Source organism: Canis lupus, chromosome 6 (assembly GCF_011100685.1).
Source record: "Canis lupus familiaris isolate Mischka breed German Shepherd chromosome 6, alternate assembly UU_Cfam_GSD_1.0, whole genome shotgun sequence".
NCBI classification, from domain to species: Eukaryota; Metazoa; Chordata; class Mammalia; order Carnivora; family Canidae; genus Canis; species Canis lupus.
In genome coordinates, this window is record NC_049227.1 from 52,865,374 (window position 1) to 52,884,509 (window position 19,136).

Consider the following 19,136-nt stretch of genomic DNA (forward strand, 5'->3'; position numbering starts at 1 on the left):
ATTTGGAGGGATTTAGCATCTTAACAGTATTGAACCTTCCAGCCTATGACTCTATCTCTTCTTTTTCTTAAGCATCTTTGATTCTTCTCAGAAATATTTTGTAGTTTTCAGCATAGAGATCTTGCATATTTTTCACTTTATTCCTGTTTGTTGTTTTTTTGTGCTGTTGTAAAATGTTAAATTTTAATTTTCTGACCACTCATGCTAGTGTATAGAAAAAGAGTACAGGGGATCCCTGGGTGGCTCAGCGGTTTAGGTTTAGGGCCTGCCTTGGGCCCAGGGCGTGATCCTGGAATCCCTGGATCAAGTCGCACATCAGGCTCCCTGCATGGAGCCTGCTTCTGCCTCTCTCTCTCTCTCTCTCTCTCTGTGTGTGTCTCACATGAATAAATAAATAAAATCTTAAAAAAAAAGAAAGAAAAAGAGTACATAGTACATAGAAGTATATAAAGTATGTAGAGAAAGGAAATATTTTATGATTAAGCATGATGTTAGCTATATGCTTTTCATTAGATGCCCTTTGTCAGAGATTGATCTCTTTTATTCCTATTTGCTGAGAGTTTTCATTATGGATGGATTGTGAATTTTCTGGTGCAGTTTCTGCAGTCTTTTGAAATTCTAACATGTTTCTTATCTTTTATTTTATTTTATGTTAATATGGTAAGTTACATTAAGTGATTTCCAAATCTAAGCCACCCTCACATTCCTGGGATAAACTCCATATGACCATGATGCTTTGCGCCTTTTGTTTATTGCTGAATTCATATTTCTCATATCTTATTAAAGATATTTGGGTCTATGTTAGTGAAGGATATTGAACAATAATAGTTACTTTCTTTTAGTATGATTCTCAGGTTTTGGTATCAGGATTATTCTGGCCTCATAAAATGAATTGGGATTTGTTTCTTCTATCTTCTGCAAGTTAATAGAAGACTTGTATTATTTCTTCCTTGAATTTGGTAGAATATACTAGTAAAGCCATCTAGTAGCCATCATGTAGTTTGCATGATAAAAATATTTTTTTTATTATGAATTCAATTTCTGAATTCAATTTCTGTGATAGTTATGGGCTATTTTTTATTTTGACTTTCTGGGTTTTGTTGTCAGTTTGGTTAGTTGTGTTTTGCTTAGAATTTGTCCATTTCATTTCAGTTGTTGAATTTATTACATAAAGTAGCTCATATTATTCTATTTATTGTTTTTATATTTATTGTTTTTAGGGTCTGTATTGAGCATTTGGTATGTGCTTCTCACTGTGTTACCTGTTTTACATAGATTATTTGATTTTACCTGGTTTTATTTAAATCCATTAAAAGTTATTTCCTACTCCATGGTTATCTAAATAGCAGCTAGTTTCTAACCACCCATTTGCCTGAGGCGTGTTCTGACTTATTGTTCAAAACCCCCAGAAATCCAGGATCCCAGGGGCCATGCTGATATGCACAGGCTAAGAATGGATGACCAGCCCTATGGCATGGTAAAAGAGATTGCCAGACTGATGCATATCTCCGTCATGTAGGGGAGCATGAGAGCTCCTTTAGGTAATACTTTGGGAGATCTTATCTGAAGGAATGTAGTGTTAAATTCTTTCCCCTTTCCTAATTGCTTAATCATGCAGTACTTAAACATGCTACAGATTCCTACAATATTTATGATGTTTATTAAAAATATAAATGCATCTATGGAAATGAAAATTACATTACTGGCAGCAGTTGTTGAATGTAGAATGGAGTAGAACTTGTATTCTCTTTCATTACACAAGCTCTCTATATCATGTAAAGGGAATCTTACTATTTTAGTTTCAACCCTTGTCTCTTCTGACAGATAAAAATCCTATTACATTTTTAATCAAACTAATAAGATCCTTATAATCTATAGAAAGGCTACAGCTGGGGATCCCTGGGTGGCTCAGGGGATCCCCGGTGGCTCGGTGGTTTTTTGCCTACCTTCCTCCCAGGGCATGATCCTGGAGCCCCACATCGGGCTGTCGGGCTCCCTGCATGGAGCCTGCTTCTCCCTCTGCCTGTGTCTCTGCCTCTCTCTCTCTCTCATGAATAAATAAATGCAATCTTTATTAAAATATCATGGTTGTAGCTGGGGGAGTGTTCAACAGACAACACCTCTTGGCATCTAAGTGCTTTGTTTATCATTCCCCGACCTGCAAGCCCACTTTAGTTTTGCTATTAATGTGTTTCATGAAGATGATTTGTTCAGGACCCAATCTGCAACTTTGCTCACCTTGTTGTCCCCAGCCCCAGCCAGATTTGAAATAGCCTCGTTCTCAACCCCAGACCCACCCAGACCATCTTTCAAGAGCCCAGTTGAAGTCCTGCATCTGCCATAAAGCCTTCCTGGACCTCTTTAGAGTCCTGGCTCATCCTATCCTCTGACTCTTCTGCCCTCCCACAATCAGGACATGAACATCCATTGATCATGTTTTTATCTCCTCTGCTCAGCCTCAGGAGCTTACTGAGAGGAGAGAGGCATCTCTACTGCTGCCTTTTAGCAACTGACACGGTGCTGGGTACAAATAAGTAATTTTGAGAATGATTTCTCATTTTTTACCCTATTGAAGTTGAGGAAGAAATTTTATTGTTGAGTAATTAAGAGAGCAATTACTAATCACTAGAGCAAATATTAATTAGTAGAGCCCCTCCTTTCCAAAGGACTTAGGCAGTTTATAGAAAGCATTGGTTCTCAGGGTTCAGATAGGGTACAGCTGGAGATGTCTTTGTCCACATTACTATCTTTGAAGAGAACAAAACCTTATTGCCTGCTGTACAGCCTGGGTTTCAGCAGACTCTGAGGAATGCAGTCTGATCACAGGGCACAGAGATTTACACATGTAATTCATTGTAAAGTGAAAAGAGAATGTATTCCTGAGAATGAAAGCAAAGGTTTTACAGTACGGCAAGTGCTACCACGGACATCCTGGCCATGGAACCACCCACAGAGTGAAAAGAGTACAGAATTTCAGAGAAAAGAATTCATGATTTTCCAAAGGAAGAAATAATATGATTCTAGTGGATGCAGGAACTCTCTCTCTCTCTTTTTTCTAATATGTCTTCAGAAAAATGCTCACTTCTGATTGATTTTGGATTCTCCATGAGTAAAATGTGGTTCTGGTCATCAGTGTTATCATCATCATCATAATCTTCCTCTTTCTCCCCCTCAAATTACCATTTTGCATAGACATAGACTGGGGAGCTTTCTATCTGGTATGATAACATTTGCCCTGAACATTCCGTAAGCAGAATTCCTTGAGAAATATTTATACACCACGTTCACTAAGTCTGTCATGGTTTTGAATTTCTTGGCAAAGGAAATATGTGTATTTCTAAAAATAGTCCATATATTTGTATTTGTAGGTAAACTCATTATATTTATAAGCTAAAAGCACTGCCAGAAGTACTTATTTGGGAAGGACTAAAGCATATGGTAATCTGGAAATAAAGAAAAGCCCTCAAATTCAAATAAAGCAATGAATTTTGCAGTCCTATTGTATAATAATTGTTTTATTGTTGTAATACAGTGTTTTACCACACACTCCTGCCTTTCTTACATATACATGTGATTTAACCTCTTTAAGCCTGAATTTCCTCATCTGTACAGTGGGGATAATGCATTTAAGACTTACTGTGTTCATACACATAATGTATGAACAATTTAGCAGAGCAACTAGTACTCATTAGACTCTCATATTATTTCATCACCATTGGCTTCAATTGATATCACCATTGGCTTCAAATTCTAATTCTGTTTTATCATAGGAAAGGCAACAGCTTAAAAATTATGAAAGCCTCAAAGAGTTTTATCACTGGCAACTCAGAAACATTGCCTGAGCCCTCTTACTGGAATAGAGAGCTGAATAGCAAAGAAGAAACCAGAAGAACTCTGGTCCATTTAAATGTTAAATACCAACTAAGATCTAAAAAGCATTTATAGTTTTCCTTGATATGTCCACTTTGAAAATTTGCACCATTTTGTAAGTAAAAACATCCTTAAACATTTAAAAATGAAAGAAAAATTCCCTGCTTGTTTTCTCCAGTGTGGAGGTTACTGAACAAATAATATGATGAGTATATTTTACATATTCATAGATTCATATTATTTTAATCTACACAAGCCAATTGCATGAATCAACTCTCCATTCCTATTTCCAAAGAGAATGCATAAGTTGTAACATCTACCATGAAAACTAAACCAAGTTGGAAATAGCAGCAGCGCACTTATTTCATTAAAGCTTTTTTCTTTTGGATGTGTGTCTTTTCTCTATGTAAACATGTCTGCATACTGGATTTCTTTCTAAATCTGAATGTCCTCACTGGCCATATTGAAGACTGTGCTTACTGTACTGTTTCATTAAACTGCTGTGTTATCGGGTAATTGTTTAAACATAATGCCATAGAACTATCAAAAGGAAAGGTGAACTAATGGCATTTGTAAATGTCAGGGATTATCTTAACACTTTTATTATAGTTTATAAAAAAGTAGGTTCAGGGCATTTCATGGCAATTATTTCTACAGAAATTGCTTATTTAAATAAATTGCTAATTATCTGAAGATGACAGTATTGAAAATGCTACTAATGAGTTGTTTAATAAGTATAGCTTGTGGTGGCCACCTACAGGTTGAAAATAGAAAGAACATATAGACTAATTATACCTAGATGTCATGTACGAAAGCCATATATTTTTCCCTCTAGCAACAGATTTAAAGACATTTATCTCTTCATGCCACTCTTCTAGATTTGGACAGTATAGTTTCTGAGATCTTCATAGATATTGTTTTATTCTAAATCAGTTTTACTTTGCTTTCATAATTATCCTTGTGCTATAATTCATGCATATAATTATTACTATAATTCAATCATCCAGACTGAGATACTTTTAGCCTGAAAGAGGATGCTTATTAATATTACATCAGGTAATTACAAATAAGTACAGGTATAATAAACTGGGACTCTTCTGGGCAAACTAGATCATATAGTCACTCTAGTTATAACAATTACTACCAAAGCTTTAATCTAATTTCTAGCCAAGATTTAATTAAATGCTAATAGTCTTAGTTTTCTCATACATGGACAATATATCTTTATTAGTTACAAAATTATTGACTCCTCTCTCTGTAACTTAATTTATAACCAGACATTTAAATTAAGGAAGAAGTATAACATTTTAGCTAAGGGCATGATATTGGCAGTCAGGTTGACCTGAATTCAAGTACTGAACCCACACTTTCTTAGTGATCTTGAGAGTGAGATACTGAACTGATCTCTGCTGGGTCCTGCTTACACATCTATAAAAATGGGGGCAAAAAGTTATGATAATGTCATTGGTACAACATCTGCAAAAACACTTAGGAAAAACCCTGGCAACTAGAAAGCACTCAAAAGAAGAGTCAGACATATTCTGAATTTGTTCATATTTTACTTAAAATGTTGGATAAAGGACTTAATGTACTTTGCTGAATGTGCAGAGTATAGATCAGTGCATATCCCATCTATAAAAGTTGCACAACAGATAATCTGATAGTGCCTATTCCTGTATCGTCAGTTTTAGGAGCATTCTAAAAAATAGTCACTTTATTGCAGAAGTAAATTATAAACACCTTTTGATCTAAAGGCATCAAACAGTATGGAAGTATAGATATCAAACCTGAGACTTCTTCAGCATCATCCACAGAGATAACTGTTAACAGTTTAAAATGCAATGTTCTAGGCATTTACCATTCCCACATACTAAATGTAATCATACTTTTTTTAACTGAAAATGGGACCACATCATATATATTGTTCTGCTACTTGTTATTAACATTTCAGCATTATATCCTGGAGATATCTCTATGTTAGTTTTATTTTTTCTATTTATTTGTTTATTTTTAAAGATTTATTTATTTATGGGGGGAGGGGCAGAGGGAGAGATTCTTTAGACTCCCCACTGAGCATGGAGCCTGCCTTGGGAGGGGGCGAGGGGGGGAGCACAAGGCTCGCTCAATCCCACAACCCAAGAGATCATGACCTGCACTGAAACCGAGTTGAACGCTCGACAGACTGAGCCACTCAGGTGCCAGTATTAGTTTTAAAAATTTTCTCGGATATTGTATGTGATGAACTATATTTTATCTAATAGCATAACTATCGGTGGTCATTTATGTTGTTTTCACTTTTGCTATGAAAAACAATACTTCAAGGGAGGTCTTTGTACTTGTAACATTGTGTCTATGTACTAATGGAATGAATTCCTCAAAGTGAAGTTTCTGGATGAAAAGACATATACATTTAGATATTGCCATTGCATTTTAAGTCTAATAAAGACTTATTTAAATAAATATATGAATTTATAGTCATAGACTCAAAGTCTATGAAGTGATATATGAATTACAAGAGAATCTCCAAATTTGAGATCTAAGAGGTTTATTAACACCCCTTATGTATTAAGTATTTATCCCCACATGTTTGTAGCTGAATGTTTATTTTTCTGATTAGTTTTTTCTAGCTTTGACAGTAATATTAGCCTATGTATACTAGGAACCAGGCACTATGCCAAGTGCTTTCTGAGAATTGTATCATTTAATTCTCCCCAGTTGCTCTGATATTGTTACTAATGGTCCTGTTTCACAGATAGGGAAAACGGATGTTTTATGAAGTTAAAGAGTTTGCTCAGAGTCACATTTACATTAAGTAAGGGCTCTGCGACTTACACCCCATTGGTTGGACATTAGATCCTCTACTCTTAGCGTTAGGCTGTAGAGCATAGTGATACTGGTTTTCTTAGGCAAAGACAATTCAAAGATGATCCTCTTCATAAATGCCGCACTGTCATTTCTCAGTAAGAGCTGAGGAGTACAGACTTTCATGTCACAGAGACTTGGTGTTTGATTCCAGTCTGTCCCTTTTAAACTGTGGGACATCAAACAGGTTATTTATTCAGTTTGAGCTTCCCTTTCTTCTTCTACGGAATAGAGATGACAGCATCTACCTTCACAGCATTGTGAGGGTTGCGTTGCACAAGCTCTATGAAGCCTCGACCTCAGGTCTGGCACATGGAAATCATTCCCTAAACGGGCGTTCCTAATCCTGCCACTACCAGCAGCTGATACTCTCAGAAAGGAAGAAGGCCTCCTCTTTGACAAGTAGTCTTCATTCTTTTGCTTTAAAATAGGATGCCTGGCACATGCTAGGTACCAAGTTCCTGAATGTGAATTGACTTTGAACATATTGAATATATTATGAGGCAAATAAACATATCCATAAAGATATAAAGATTTATAGGAAAAAATTTTTGAAATAATCTATGAAAATCAAAATATTTTCATAAGACAATACTCATTTTTCCAGTAGAAGTAAATTAACAGCAACATAAAACAACTGATTTTCTGTATCCCATTTCTCCTCTTTAAATTTCATATCCCTCCATATAACCCTGCATCCTTTTAGTACTTCAGTTTCTGGTTGAATTATGCTAATTTTCTCAGAGGACTTTAATCCATGTGTAAAGATGTATTTTTAAATAGCTATGCTTCACATATTTATCAGTATATTAGGTTCATTAACATTTTAAACTTGTTTTAGTAAAGCATAAATTTTTTGGTGCTTGACTTATGTGTATTTTAGTATTTTATAAAAATCAATCTTTCAACTCCTAAATCCTTGAAATTCTTGATTTGCTAATATTTTCTTTCTTCTAGATGATGTTAAAATTATTAACAATTACATGGGCAAAGTTCAATCTCTAATGAATTTATTATCTACTTAATTCATTGTATTTTAATTAATGTAAGCAAATTAAAACTACATTTCTTTTTGTATACACAGTGAGCACGAGTGAGTATTATAACCCATTTTCTGTTTTATTGCCAGCTAAGGCTATTATCAGGGAGTTTATTGTGGACTTAGCTCTAACAATTAATTGTGCAACAGTAGCTGTCCTAGGAGTCAAATGATTAGAGAAAAAACAAACGGAATTAAACTCAATTATTCAAAATTCCAGTTATCCAAAAATTAATATATGTTCCACACTATCTTGCCCATTAAAAATTCCTTTCTTTTCAAGGATTTAGTCATGCAAAGTAAAGCTCTACCTCCTTTTCACCAATAAAATTAAGTTCTGATGCTGTCATTAAACTCCTTGTATATTGGTTTAGTGCATGGACCTTTGGATTCTCAAAAAATAATAATAATAATAATCTTAAATATATTGATGACTGCCTTTGAGATTTTTGCCTTTGGAGTCAGTTAAAGTAATCTTACCAGCATTATGACACTACTGAATGAGAGCTGTTAGAAGGGGGGAAAAGAGGGTGGATCTGTGGTCCTCATAAGGTTTCAGGGGATATTGAGTACTACCATCACAGGCATTGTGCTTTTGTTTCTAATAAAAAAAAAAAAAAGGTTTAATTGCATTACTAAATACACAGCAAAAACATAGCAGGCACTGTCAAAGTAAACCGAATAATGCTCCCCCTGAAATCAATTGTCCTTGTAGTACAGATCAGAATAGCAAACACCTGTACAATTTTTGTCCTGTGCTAGTCCTTTATATATATTAAATTATTTAATCCTCAAAACAATTCTATGAAGTTGTGATTGATTGTAATTTTATTATTTTATAGATGAAAAAAACAAAGGTATAATGAGATTAAGAAATTTTCACAAAGTTACACAGCTTGCAGGTAGTGGAGCTAGAATTTGAATCTAAGTAGTCAGCCCTGTTGTCTATCTGATGCTCTAACTAGTTCATCCTCAAATTGCCTTCTTTCTAAAATTCATATTAATAGTATTTATAAAATGTATGATGTTTAAATGAATGTGAGTTTTTCCTAATGCAACATCTGTACAGAATAAATTATTGGATTCATATTGTTTCCCTTAAAATTACTTACTTTAAAATCATGGGGACTAGTGTTTTGGTTATCTGTCGTTGGTGACAGTGTGGTTAGGACACAGATTGATTAACTGGGATCATTCTTGGAAGATTTTTTGCTTTAGCATAATTTTTTTTAAGGCATAAGTACTTAATAGACATTTATCAGATAGACAGATGGCCAGATGAATGGATAAATGAGACCTACATAAGCAAACTGATTAAATCATAATACCTTAATACTTAATACTTATATATCAATACATAACCCTATTGTTAATGGTAGCATTTTAAAATTTTTTAAAGATATTGGCAAGTGATACTATTATTTTCTTAAGAAAAAAATCACCAAATCAGAATGATTAACTTTTAGTTGAAAATTTATGGCTTAGTTCTAGATCTTATTCTAGAACCAATCCAAAAATGTTCTGTGAAGTTTCTCAGAGAAGATCTATGACTTCAGCACATTGATTGGCATTTTAAGATGTAACTGTAAGGAAGGCCTAAACTGATTAGATGTCAAAAGGTACAGTTCAGTCTAGTCCACCAGTTTTCCTAGTAGGGCTGCTTTAGAACAAATCAGAGTTCTTGGCAACAGTGTTGGAATTCCAGTTCATTTGTTTGTTTGTTTAAACCTATAGCTTGTCTCAAAATTTGGGAATTCAGAATGGCTTGACCTTGATTGGAACAGTCCACGGTTGGAACAGAATGGCTTGATACAACTGAATTTCCAATTGGACATCAGGTTCATCTGGCCACCCCCATGTGGATGAGGGCTTAATTTAAATTGCATATTGCCTATGAGTTCATTTAAGCTTATAGGATTTCTATTTCTTGATTTAAACCTTGTCATTTTCTTAAGGGTGGAGTCGACATTCAATTCCTTAAGCCTCTCAAACTGGCTTCTTCCTTCCTCGTCTTTGGTCTAAAATCATTAATTACTATAGCAGTGACAAAATTATAAAAATCCTTTTCTGAATAGCTGTGATCCTGGAAATATTTATGTGTTTTAATTGACATATATACAACTCTGTATAGTATTGATACATGTATTTTCCTTACACTGAAACTTTTTTTTTAATCTTGAACCTATTATTTCTTTACTCCTGTCATTTTAAAACTAAAAAGAAATTTCTATATAACAATTTAGAAAGATCCTTTTATATACTTTCAAAAGATTTCTTTCCAGAAACATTTCATGGTAGATAAAAGTCATTTTTAAAATCTATTCCCCATAAAAATGCTCTATGAGAACAGGTAGATTATATTTCATATTAAATCAGTTGAGTTACAAAGAAAACTAATCAAATGGAATTTATAATGGAAATAAAAACTGAATTTACTATTACCCAGTAACAGAAGGATCCATTTCTTCATTTTTGGATCACATTTTCTCAAAGAACATAATTACTCTTAATTTTTAAGAAGATACCTTTATTAGTTTGAAAGGTTTTCATGTTCATTAGGTAGATTAGAAAGTTTTATAAAAGAAAGAAAAACATGAAATAGAAAATGTCTTATTGACCTAATTGAACATCTTCAAATGCCATTGAGGATTTGCTGGTGTTTTTTAACACCTGTGTAATAATGTTGCCCTTTAAATGTAACTGGTTAAATTTTCAAAGCTGTGTTCTGGGATTTTGCCATTTGATGTCCATTAATATCAATTGGAATATGTGGCCAAATCCCTGTGTACCACTTTGAAATTTTATCCCTTAGTGTTAATGATAGTCTTCTAACAGTGCAGTTAGAAATAAATTATTTATCTGCTTAGCTCAAATTTCCTTTACTCTCTAGGGTCAACTAAATAAGGGAGGAAAAAAAAAGAAAAGAATCCCAGTGTTTATCACTTCAAAGTAACATGTATATGAAGAAGCCATCAGCCTAGCATGTATTGAACATATCTGTTATATTATACAAATAAATAAATGTCAATCTAAAAGATTTATTTAGATTACATATTTCCTTTAAAATGCTTTTATGTAATTCATTCTTACTCAGATTTCTTTTTAGTACAGCTAAAGATTTGTATACATAAATGTGTATGTGGGTGTCAGCATGTATCCTGGGTGTGTATCTTTGCTGTGCATTCTCCTGTCTACTCTGTTACCTTCTTTACCTTCTGCGACAGACTAAGAAGTCACTGATAAACATTTTGAAGTAGAAATAGGATCTTGACATTAAGTTTCTAATTTGCCCTAACTTACTGCTTTGTATTTCAGTGTCCCTTATGGAATTCTGAAGGGTCAGCATTAAACATTCTTGACTGAGAAACACTAATATCTAGAGGAAGATTTTAAAGTATGGGAGCAATAGGAACAGACATTTCCACAAACATTTTTGGTGTTGAATGCAAAAGCATCAGTTACACATAAATTTTAATATCTGAAATGGATGTGAACAGGATAAAAAGAAATCCACTGATTTTAAAGAAAATTATTTGTGCTTCCTCAAAGAGAACACTCCCATAAATATGTATTGATAATGCTGGTGAAGATGCTTGTGGTGATGGAGGTAATGATAAAGTACTCACCACATGAGGCTGATTTTACCAGTTGCTTGTTTATGTTTTTGAGGCAATGTCAATTCTTGCACAAATAGAACTATTTTTAGTTCAGAAAATACCTTTAAAGAACAATGGCTAAAGAATCCACATCAGAAATATCAAATTTTATTACAATGTGATGAAAGTATTAATTTACTTCAGGATATATCAAATTTTATTCCAATGTGATGAAAGTATTAATTTACTTCAGGATATATTAACCCTTGAGAGTTGAAAGCAGCTTTAATACAGTATAATCATTTTAAAAAACGACCCCCAAGGGTTCTGTCCATCCATGAAGTTTTCATTATGATTAGAGAATAATATATTGGTAACGTCTGGCTGAGTGAAGTATAAGAAATTAAGCACATACTCTTTCATTACTAAATTCTAGAAAATCGTTCTTACCTTGGTTGAAACTTTCTAATATATGAAAAATCTGATTGGGCTCACTATATTTCATCAAATTGAGAATAATACATGTAAAAAGCAATATGGAATCTGTAGGTTTATCAGCACCTTGCTTGTTTTCACAGTATCTCTATTCACACCAGCTGCTTTATACTTAGTGGAAACATAACAGAGCTGTATGTCTATTTATGCACTGTATGTGATTGTTTTTCTTTTTCAAAATCTGCTGTTCCTTGTTCTTTTTAAAACAGATGCTTGAATATTCCATATAATCTTTTACATATTACTGTATATCAAATTGTATTATGCATGTATTTTATGCAGGAGTTCTAAAGTTGCTATAGCCACTTGCATAACACATTTGCTTGCAATAATAGCATCAAAATTCTTAAAATAAATGCACATCCATTTACAAATTAACATACTTTAAAACATGGCAATGTATATGTATCACCACACACGCACACACACACACATATATCTTAAGTAAAGATAAAGAAAATTGACTTAGTCTAGTACACTATCATTACATAATACATAATAATGATTATAAGGCAATATGCTCAAATGATCAATATGCTAACCATTGATTATTCTTATTTCCTGTAGGCACAGCTATCAGACCTATTGCTTTGAGAGCTGTGACCTCCATTGCTCGTGCTTTGCCTGGATTTCCCATTTTGGCCACTGGTGGAATTGACTCAGCTGAAAGTGGTCTTCAGTTTCTTCACAGTGGAGCCTCGGTCCTCCAGGTAGTACTTGGGTTTGCCCTTCAAAAAGCTCCATCTAACACATATAGTGTAAATTTTGTGACAACAAATGTATTCTTGTAGGGTCTGCTGAGAAAGAGACAGTGGGGGATTAAAATGGCAGCACTCGTTAAGTTCCTTTTGTGAGTCAAAAACAAACCTAAGGCTTATTCCCTGTCCTAGATAGAGCTTACAAACCCAGTGTCTTTAAAAAATATATATATTCGCTTATCTCCTTGTTTCCAAAATAAATGAAAACAGATACCAAAATGCATACTGTAGAACTGGGGAAAAAAGAAATGCATGAAGAAATATGGGTAAAAGTAAAATCATGTTTGAAAAATAAAATGAAGTCAAGGGTAAGGCCAATATACAAAATCTGTGCTGTAAGGCACTGGAGGGATTACCAAATTTGACTCTGAATTTCCTGGCAGCCAAAGCAAGGAAATTATTGGTTTCATAACTTTCAAAATATAAATTGATTGTTCAACTTCTTGTGGTTCAGAGCTAAAAGAAATTCTTCCATTACTGTCACAAAGGGATACTTTGAGATGTAATACATTATAGTCTTAATGCCATTCGTACATATAATTTATTACTTATTACTTATACACTTGCTTGTTATTATGTTACTCAGTAAAGGCCCAGTACAGTGCCTTGGCACATTATAGTATAAACATTTCTCTGAGGCCAGATATGCAGATTTGGATGGTCTGATTCAACCCAGGGATAAAATTTTTCATATGATGTCTAGACTGTGATCTCTCAGGTAATACTTTATTAATGGATTCTTACTACCTCCACCGAATGAAATTAGGAAGCATACACTTTAGCTTCACTTATATACTCTGGCAAGAAAGTAGAGAACAAATATCTTGTTGCCAATTTGACAATCAGACTTAATGTCCTCTTACAAAATACAATCTAAGGTGGAAATAATATGTATCAGAATGCTAATAGAAGATATAAAGAAGAACCAAATGGAAAATTATGAAAGTTATGAAAACTAAAATGAAAATTGTAATAACTAAAATTTAAGACTCAGTTAATGGGCTCAGCAGCAGAGTGGAGAAAACAGAAGAAAGAATCAATGATGTGGAAGACAGAGCAATAGATCTTAACCAATCTGGACAACACAGAGAAAAAAGACTGGGGAAAAAATGAGCAGAACTTCAGGGAACTCTGAGACTATAACAAAATATCAAACAATCAGAGGAGAGGTCACAGAAGGAGGGGATGACAAAGAAATAATGTTTGAAAACTTCCTAATTTTTTGTAAAAGGGCAAAATCCTATAGATTTAAGAAACTGAATGAATCTTAAATATGATAGATCTAAATAAATCTTTACCAAAACACATCATAGTCAAACTTCTGAAAACTAAAGATAAAAAAAGACCTTGGAAACAAGAAAAAAAAAATTTCACCTAGAGGGAACAAACAATTCTAATGGAAATAGATTTCTCATCAGAAAGTGGAAAGTCCAGGAAGTGAAACAGTATTTTTCAATTGTTGAAGGAAAAGAACTATCAACTCAGAATCCTATATCCTTCAGGAATGAAGGAGAAATCAACACATTCTTGACTGAAGAAAAACTAGGAGAATTTATTGCCAGGAGACCATAGCTAAAAGAATGGCTAAAGGAAGTCCTTAAAAAGAAAGGAAATGTTAAAGGAAGTATTTGAGACATCAGGAAAGAAGGAAGAAAGAGCAAAGAGCAAAATAACCTCAAGGAAAATCTGAGGTTAATGTTTGTCTAGGCTTGAATATCACCTGAATTTACCTTCACAAACATGAAGAAATGTATGGACTGGAAGATACGAGTGGGTCATTAGTAGGCCCCAGAAAATATGCTTGTTCTTGGGTAGGTCACACATGAGTAGGAAGATTATTGACTTTCTACCATGTGCTGGTTCTAACTACTGCTACAGACAGTATTTCCACACATACCCAAGAGTTAAAGTTTTATCATGCTTCACTTTACTGCACTTTATAGATTTTTTTTTTTTTTTAACAAACTGAAGATTTGTAAAGGGCACTTGGGTGGTTCTGTTGGTTAAGCAGCAGCCTTTGGTTCAGGTGATGATTCTGGTGTCTTGGGATTGATCCCCTGCAACGGACTCCCTGCTCAGTGGTGAGTCTGCTTGTCCCTCTGTCCCTACCCCCACTCATGCATGCTCTTTTTTTCTCTCTCAAATAAATAAATACAATCTTAAAAAAAAAATTGAGGGTTTGTGGCAACCCTGCATCAGATAAGTCCAACTGGCACCATTTTTTCCAATAGCATTTGCTTACCTTGTATCTTTGTATCACATTTTGATAAATCTTGCAGTATTTCCTAGTTGTAAAGTTATTATACATATATTATAATGGCAAACTATGATCAGTAATTATGACTCACTGAAAGCTCAGTTGATGGTTAGCACTTTTTTTGCAATAGAGTATTTTTTAATTAAAGCATGTACATTTTTTATACATAATGCTATTGCAAACCTATTAGACTATAATATAGTGTAAACACAACTTTTATATGCACTGACAAACCAAAAAATAATAATTTGATTAATGCATTATTTGCTTTCTTGTGGTGGTCTGGAACCAAATCCACAATATCTTTGCTGTATGCCTGTACTTTGATTGCCATCACCTGAAGCTTGGAGGATGCAAGTAATGTAGTCAAAGTCACATGACTAGTGCTGGAGCCAGAACTCAGACATCAGGTTTCACAACTGAAAAGCCAGTGCTCTTCCAACTGCTCACGTTGCCTGTCCCCACTCCTAAAACTTCTAAGGTGAGAAAATCAGTAATAGGCAGGTCTTCCCCACCTACTCAAGCCTGACATAGTCAGGCTATAGCTTATTCCTTAGAGAAAGGATGCAAAGAAGAGAAGAAATGTGAAAAGATAGAAAAATAAATCACCACGTGTTTCGAGGAGAGGTGTACCATACATAGTACATGGTTGTGGACTATGTATGTGCATATATGTAAAATGCTATGTGTCCTCCCAAAAATGTGTGGTGAAATGATCATTCAAATTGTGATTTTCGCTTAGGCCCATCTTGGATCAAGAAGCAAGGAATTACTCAAAGCAGCTTAAGAATATATAGCCTGCTATTTCCATGCATCAGGAGAACCTGGAATTAGAACTGTAAGAACCAATTGGGCAGTTCTCAAGAGAGATCTCTTCCATCTCTCTTTTATGGTCCATGTGATTTCTCCCTTGGAGGAATCCATAATTTTGTTCACTATTTCTCTCTCCATAGCGTACCCCTTGTTTCTGCCTCCTCTGAACTTCTGCCTGCCACACGGCACTTGAGCCCACTCTACATGGTAGCTCCAACTTTCACATGAAATATCTCAGTTTAATATCACTTAGCTCAGATCTCAAAAGAGGAAACTTGTTGCTCAATTATCTTTTCATGCCAGGCCCCATCTTAAAACACGGGTCACCAAGTGTATGAACTGTTTGGTATATAGCAGAAACACACATTTGTTGAAAGAATTTGTTAAATAAGTATGTTGGAGTTGTACTTTTTTTTTTCTAACTGGATTCTGAAAAGGAGATGAAAGGGTTAACATGGTCTATAAAGTGGTTGCCAAAGACTTTCTCTTCAGCTCCAGCTAGGGCCTGCAGATAGACTTTCCAGCCATGTAAAATATTGGTTCCCAGATGATTTTATAAAAATGCAAAGTTCTGAATGTAGGCTTCTTCTGGTAGAAGGTTACAGATTATGTATCAGTTCCACCATTAGCTTGAGTCAGAGTTTTATTTGGCCAGACATATTTTTAAACCAATGTTAGCTAAAGTCTGAACTGAATCTAAATCACTATTAAGATATACTTAGGATGGTTATGAGAGGGAAGATCCTTGAATTTAGAATTTTGGCTTTGTATTTGCATGGAGTGGAGAATGTGCAACATTTCTATGTCTCTCCTATTGTAACTGAATTAGACCCCATTCCGCTCCCTGGTCCTGGATTAATCTAACCTTTCATTTTTTATACTCCTGGGCTGCTGAATTAAATAAATTAAAGAAATCCAAGTAACTCTGCCAATTGGATTTATTTCAAATTCACAATGTTTAATGTCAGCTGGGCCTTGGGTGCCAGTCAGCATCTGTTTCTATTTATCTTTTTTTTAATCCCCATAGAATTCTCCCCAGTAGTTAGTTCATATCTTTTTCATACACTTCAAGGCCCTAAATCCTCCATCATCACCCTCTATCTCTCTGATGCCATTTGCTCCCTGGCTCTTATCACCCAATTCTGTCCCCTTCTCTGGTTCTGTAATATTTCTCTTGAAGAGCTCATCCACTTACATATCTTTGGGTGGAGTACTGTCAAATCTACCTTTTTAATGATTTGTACTCAGAAGTGAGGTACATACTGACGAGATGCATTTTTTACAAGATGTGATCAGACAAATGAAATGTATTTATGTATCAAGGTGATGGTGCTGAACACTGGGGTATAGAAGGAGAAGTAATGGGTACAGAAATAGTGACATAAATATTTTGATTCTGATCTTTATATGCATACATAGACTACTTAGGTAGGTGAGTTCACTACTGGAATAAGGATTTTGTCAGTAATTTCAAATTCAGGTTTAAATGAATTCAACAGCTATGACCTTCTATGTGACTTTAGAAAAAGTACTGACATTTCAAAATGGAAAGCTAAAGTTTTTTCATAAGTTGGGGAAGTATGATAGAACATGCCTTTCTTGTTAAGCATCATGTATCACAAAGAATCATTTGTACATTTGTTCATTCAATAATTATTTATTGAGAACCTACTACATTCCTATTCCTATTCTAGGAATTTTGGAATTCTTCTGTGAATAGAACAGGGAAAAGTCCATTATCTTTGGGACTTACATTTTAGTGAGGGAAGAGACATAATGTATAATAAATATGAACTGTAAGTATATTATATGGTATGTAAGATGTTAAGTGCTATGGGAAAAAAAGCCTTATTATAAAGCATTTGTATGAATAATTGGAGTTGGTGAATCCAGGAAATTTTTATTGAAGGGAAATACTTATGTTCTAGCACCATTGCTTAAATTTTTAGTTGAGAGTTAACTGAAATATAAAAATTACAAAATAATTGTAGATCACCTTGAAGTTTATAAACAAATGTCTCTTGTTGCCTTTTAATAGGTAACTTTTGACGTCTTCTTACCATTTCTAGTAATGTATCATTTCTCAGTGGCACTGTTTATTTCTATTATCTTATTCTGTAACCTGCTTTGACAAGGATGTTAACATTTCAATGGTGAAACATCCAAAAACTCTACCTTCAGTGAATGTTGAATATAAAAACTAAGGAATTAGCTAGAGAGTAATTTGGGTTCCAGATCATTTCCCTAGTACATCTTTGGAGTGAAAATGACTTTTACAACAGAACCAGATACAATACTGTGGCCAAGAAATATGGTTCAAAACCGATTATGGGTTTGTGTTCTTGGGTAACTGCTCTTATAACTTTGTCAGTCAGCTAAATTGACTTCTAATTTATTTATGCAAACTCCAGTGTGTTTGAAATGTGATTTTTCTTCTTACTTGATAGGCTTTCATTAGTTAGAATATGCAAGTTAAAGCTCTAAAAATGACAGATCAAAATTATTAGTAAATTTCAAATACTGAAATTTATAAATACTTCCTTGTTAAATTATGTTCTCAAACTCTTCATGAAGTCTTGAGGCCTTAAAATATTTTTTTGGGAGGTTACTCTGAAAAATAGAAGTTTGCTTCTGGCTTCCAATTAGTTATTCATGAAGAGGATTGTAAATAAATAATGTGCATAATAGTCCTTTAACATAGTTTGAAGAGAGGACTTTAATAAATTAAATCTGAGTATTTTTCTTATTTTTTTACTTTAAGTTTTAGTTTTTTACTCCCAGACCTAGCCTTCCCAATGAGCCCAAATCCCTTTCTTCTGATTTAAGTAATAGTGTGCAGTTTCTGTTAATAAAAAACTATTTAGAGATTTCTGTTGCAAACAAAACCCAGACTGAGTCCATTGCTTTTAGTGATAGGTTTCATCACAAAATGTTCAATCTCCTCTATTGTATATAGATAGAGAATATAAGAACTATACTGCCTTTTTTTTTTCACTGAATGACTCTGAGTTTCTATAGTTTAATTTAATGATATTGCCTTTACAATTTAATCTCTTAAGGACTTTGATTCAGGACATTGGAAATTACAGGAAGCCATCAGTTCATTCATGTACAATTATGACCTGTGCCTTCATTGAGATTGTATGCGTGGGTTTTTTTTTTTTATTCCATTTCTTTTGTTAGGATTTGTCACTGAAGTTAATAGAAAACCCTGAAATTCAACAGGAAAAGGGAGCATAGTGGGCATTTACTGTGAAGAGCCATAGTCGCATGATGGACGCTCACTAAACGAAGATAACCAAATCAATCCTTAACAATAATCAAAGCTGTTCTAATGGAGCTAGTTGAAGTTAAATGGAATTTTTTAATGTGATCAGGAGATGTATTATTTTATTAAAACTAAGGAAAAAGAAGTAATTGAAGCAGACGATGACACTGTTTCCACA

At 34.1% G+C, this 19,136-nt stretch overlaps 1 protein-coding gene across 4 annotated transcripts in view; it reads left to right on the top strand.

The window, feature by feature from the left end:
• DPYD (dihydropyrimidine dehydrogenase) overlaps nt 1-19,136 on the top strand; it is a 791,077-nt gene that overhangs the window by 632,520 nt on the left and 139,421 nt on the right. For all 4 annotated transcript variants that reach the window (XM_038541239.1, XM_038541240.1, XM_038541241.1 and 1 more), the window contains one exon: nt 12,430-12,572. In XM_038541239.1, the coding sequence (XP_038397167.1) occupies nt 12,430-12,572 (143 nt within the window). The remainder of the gene's footprint in view (nt 1-12,429; nt 12,573-19,136) is intronic.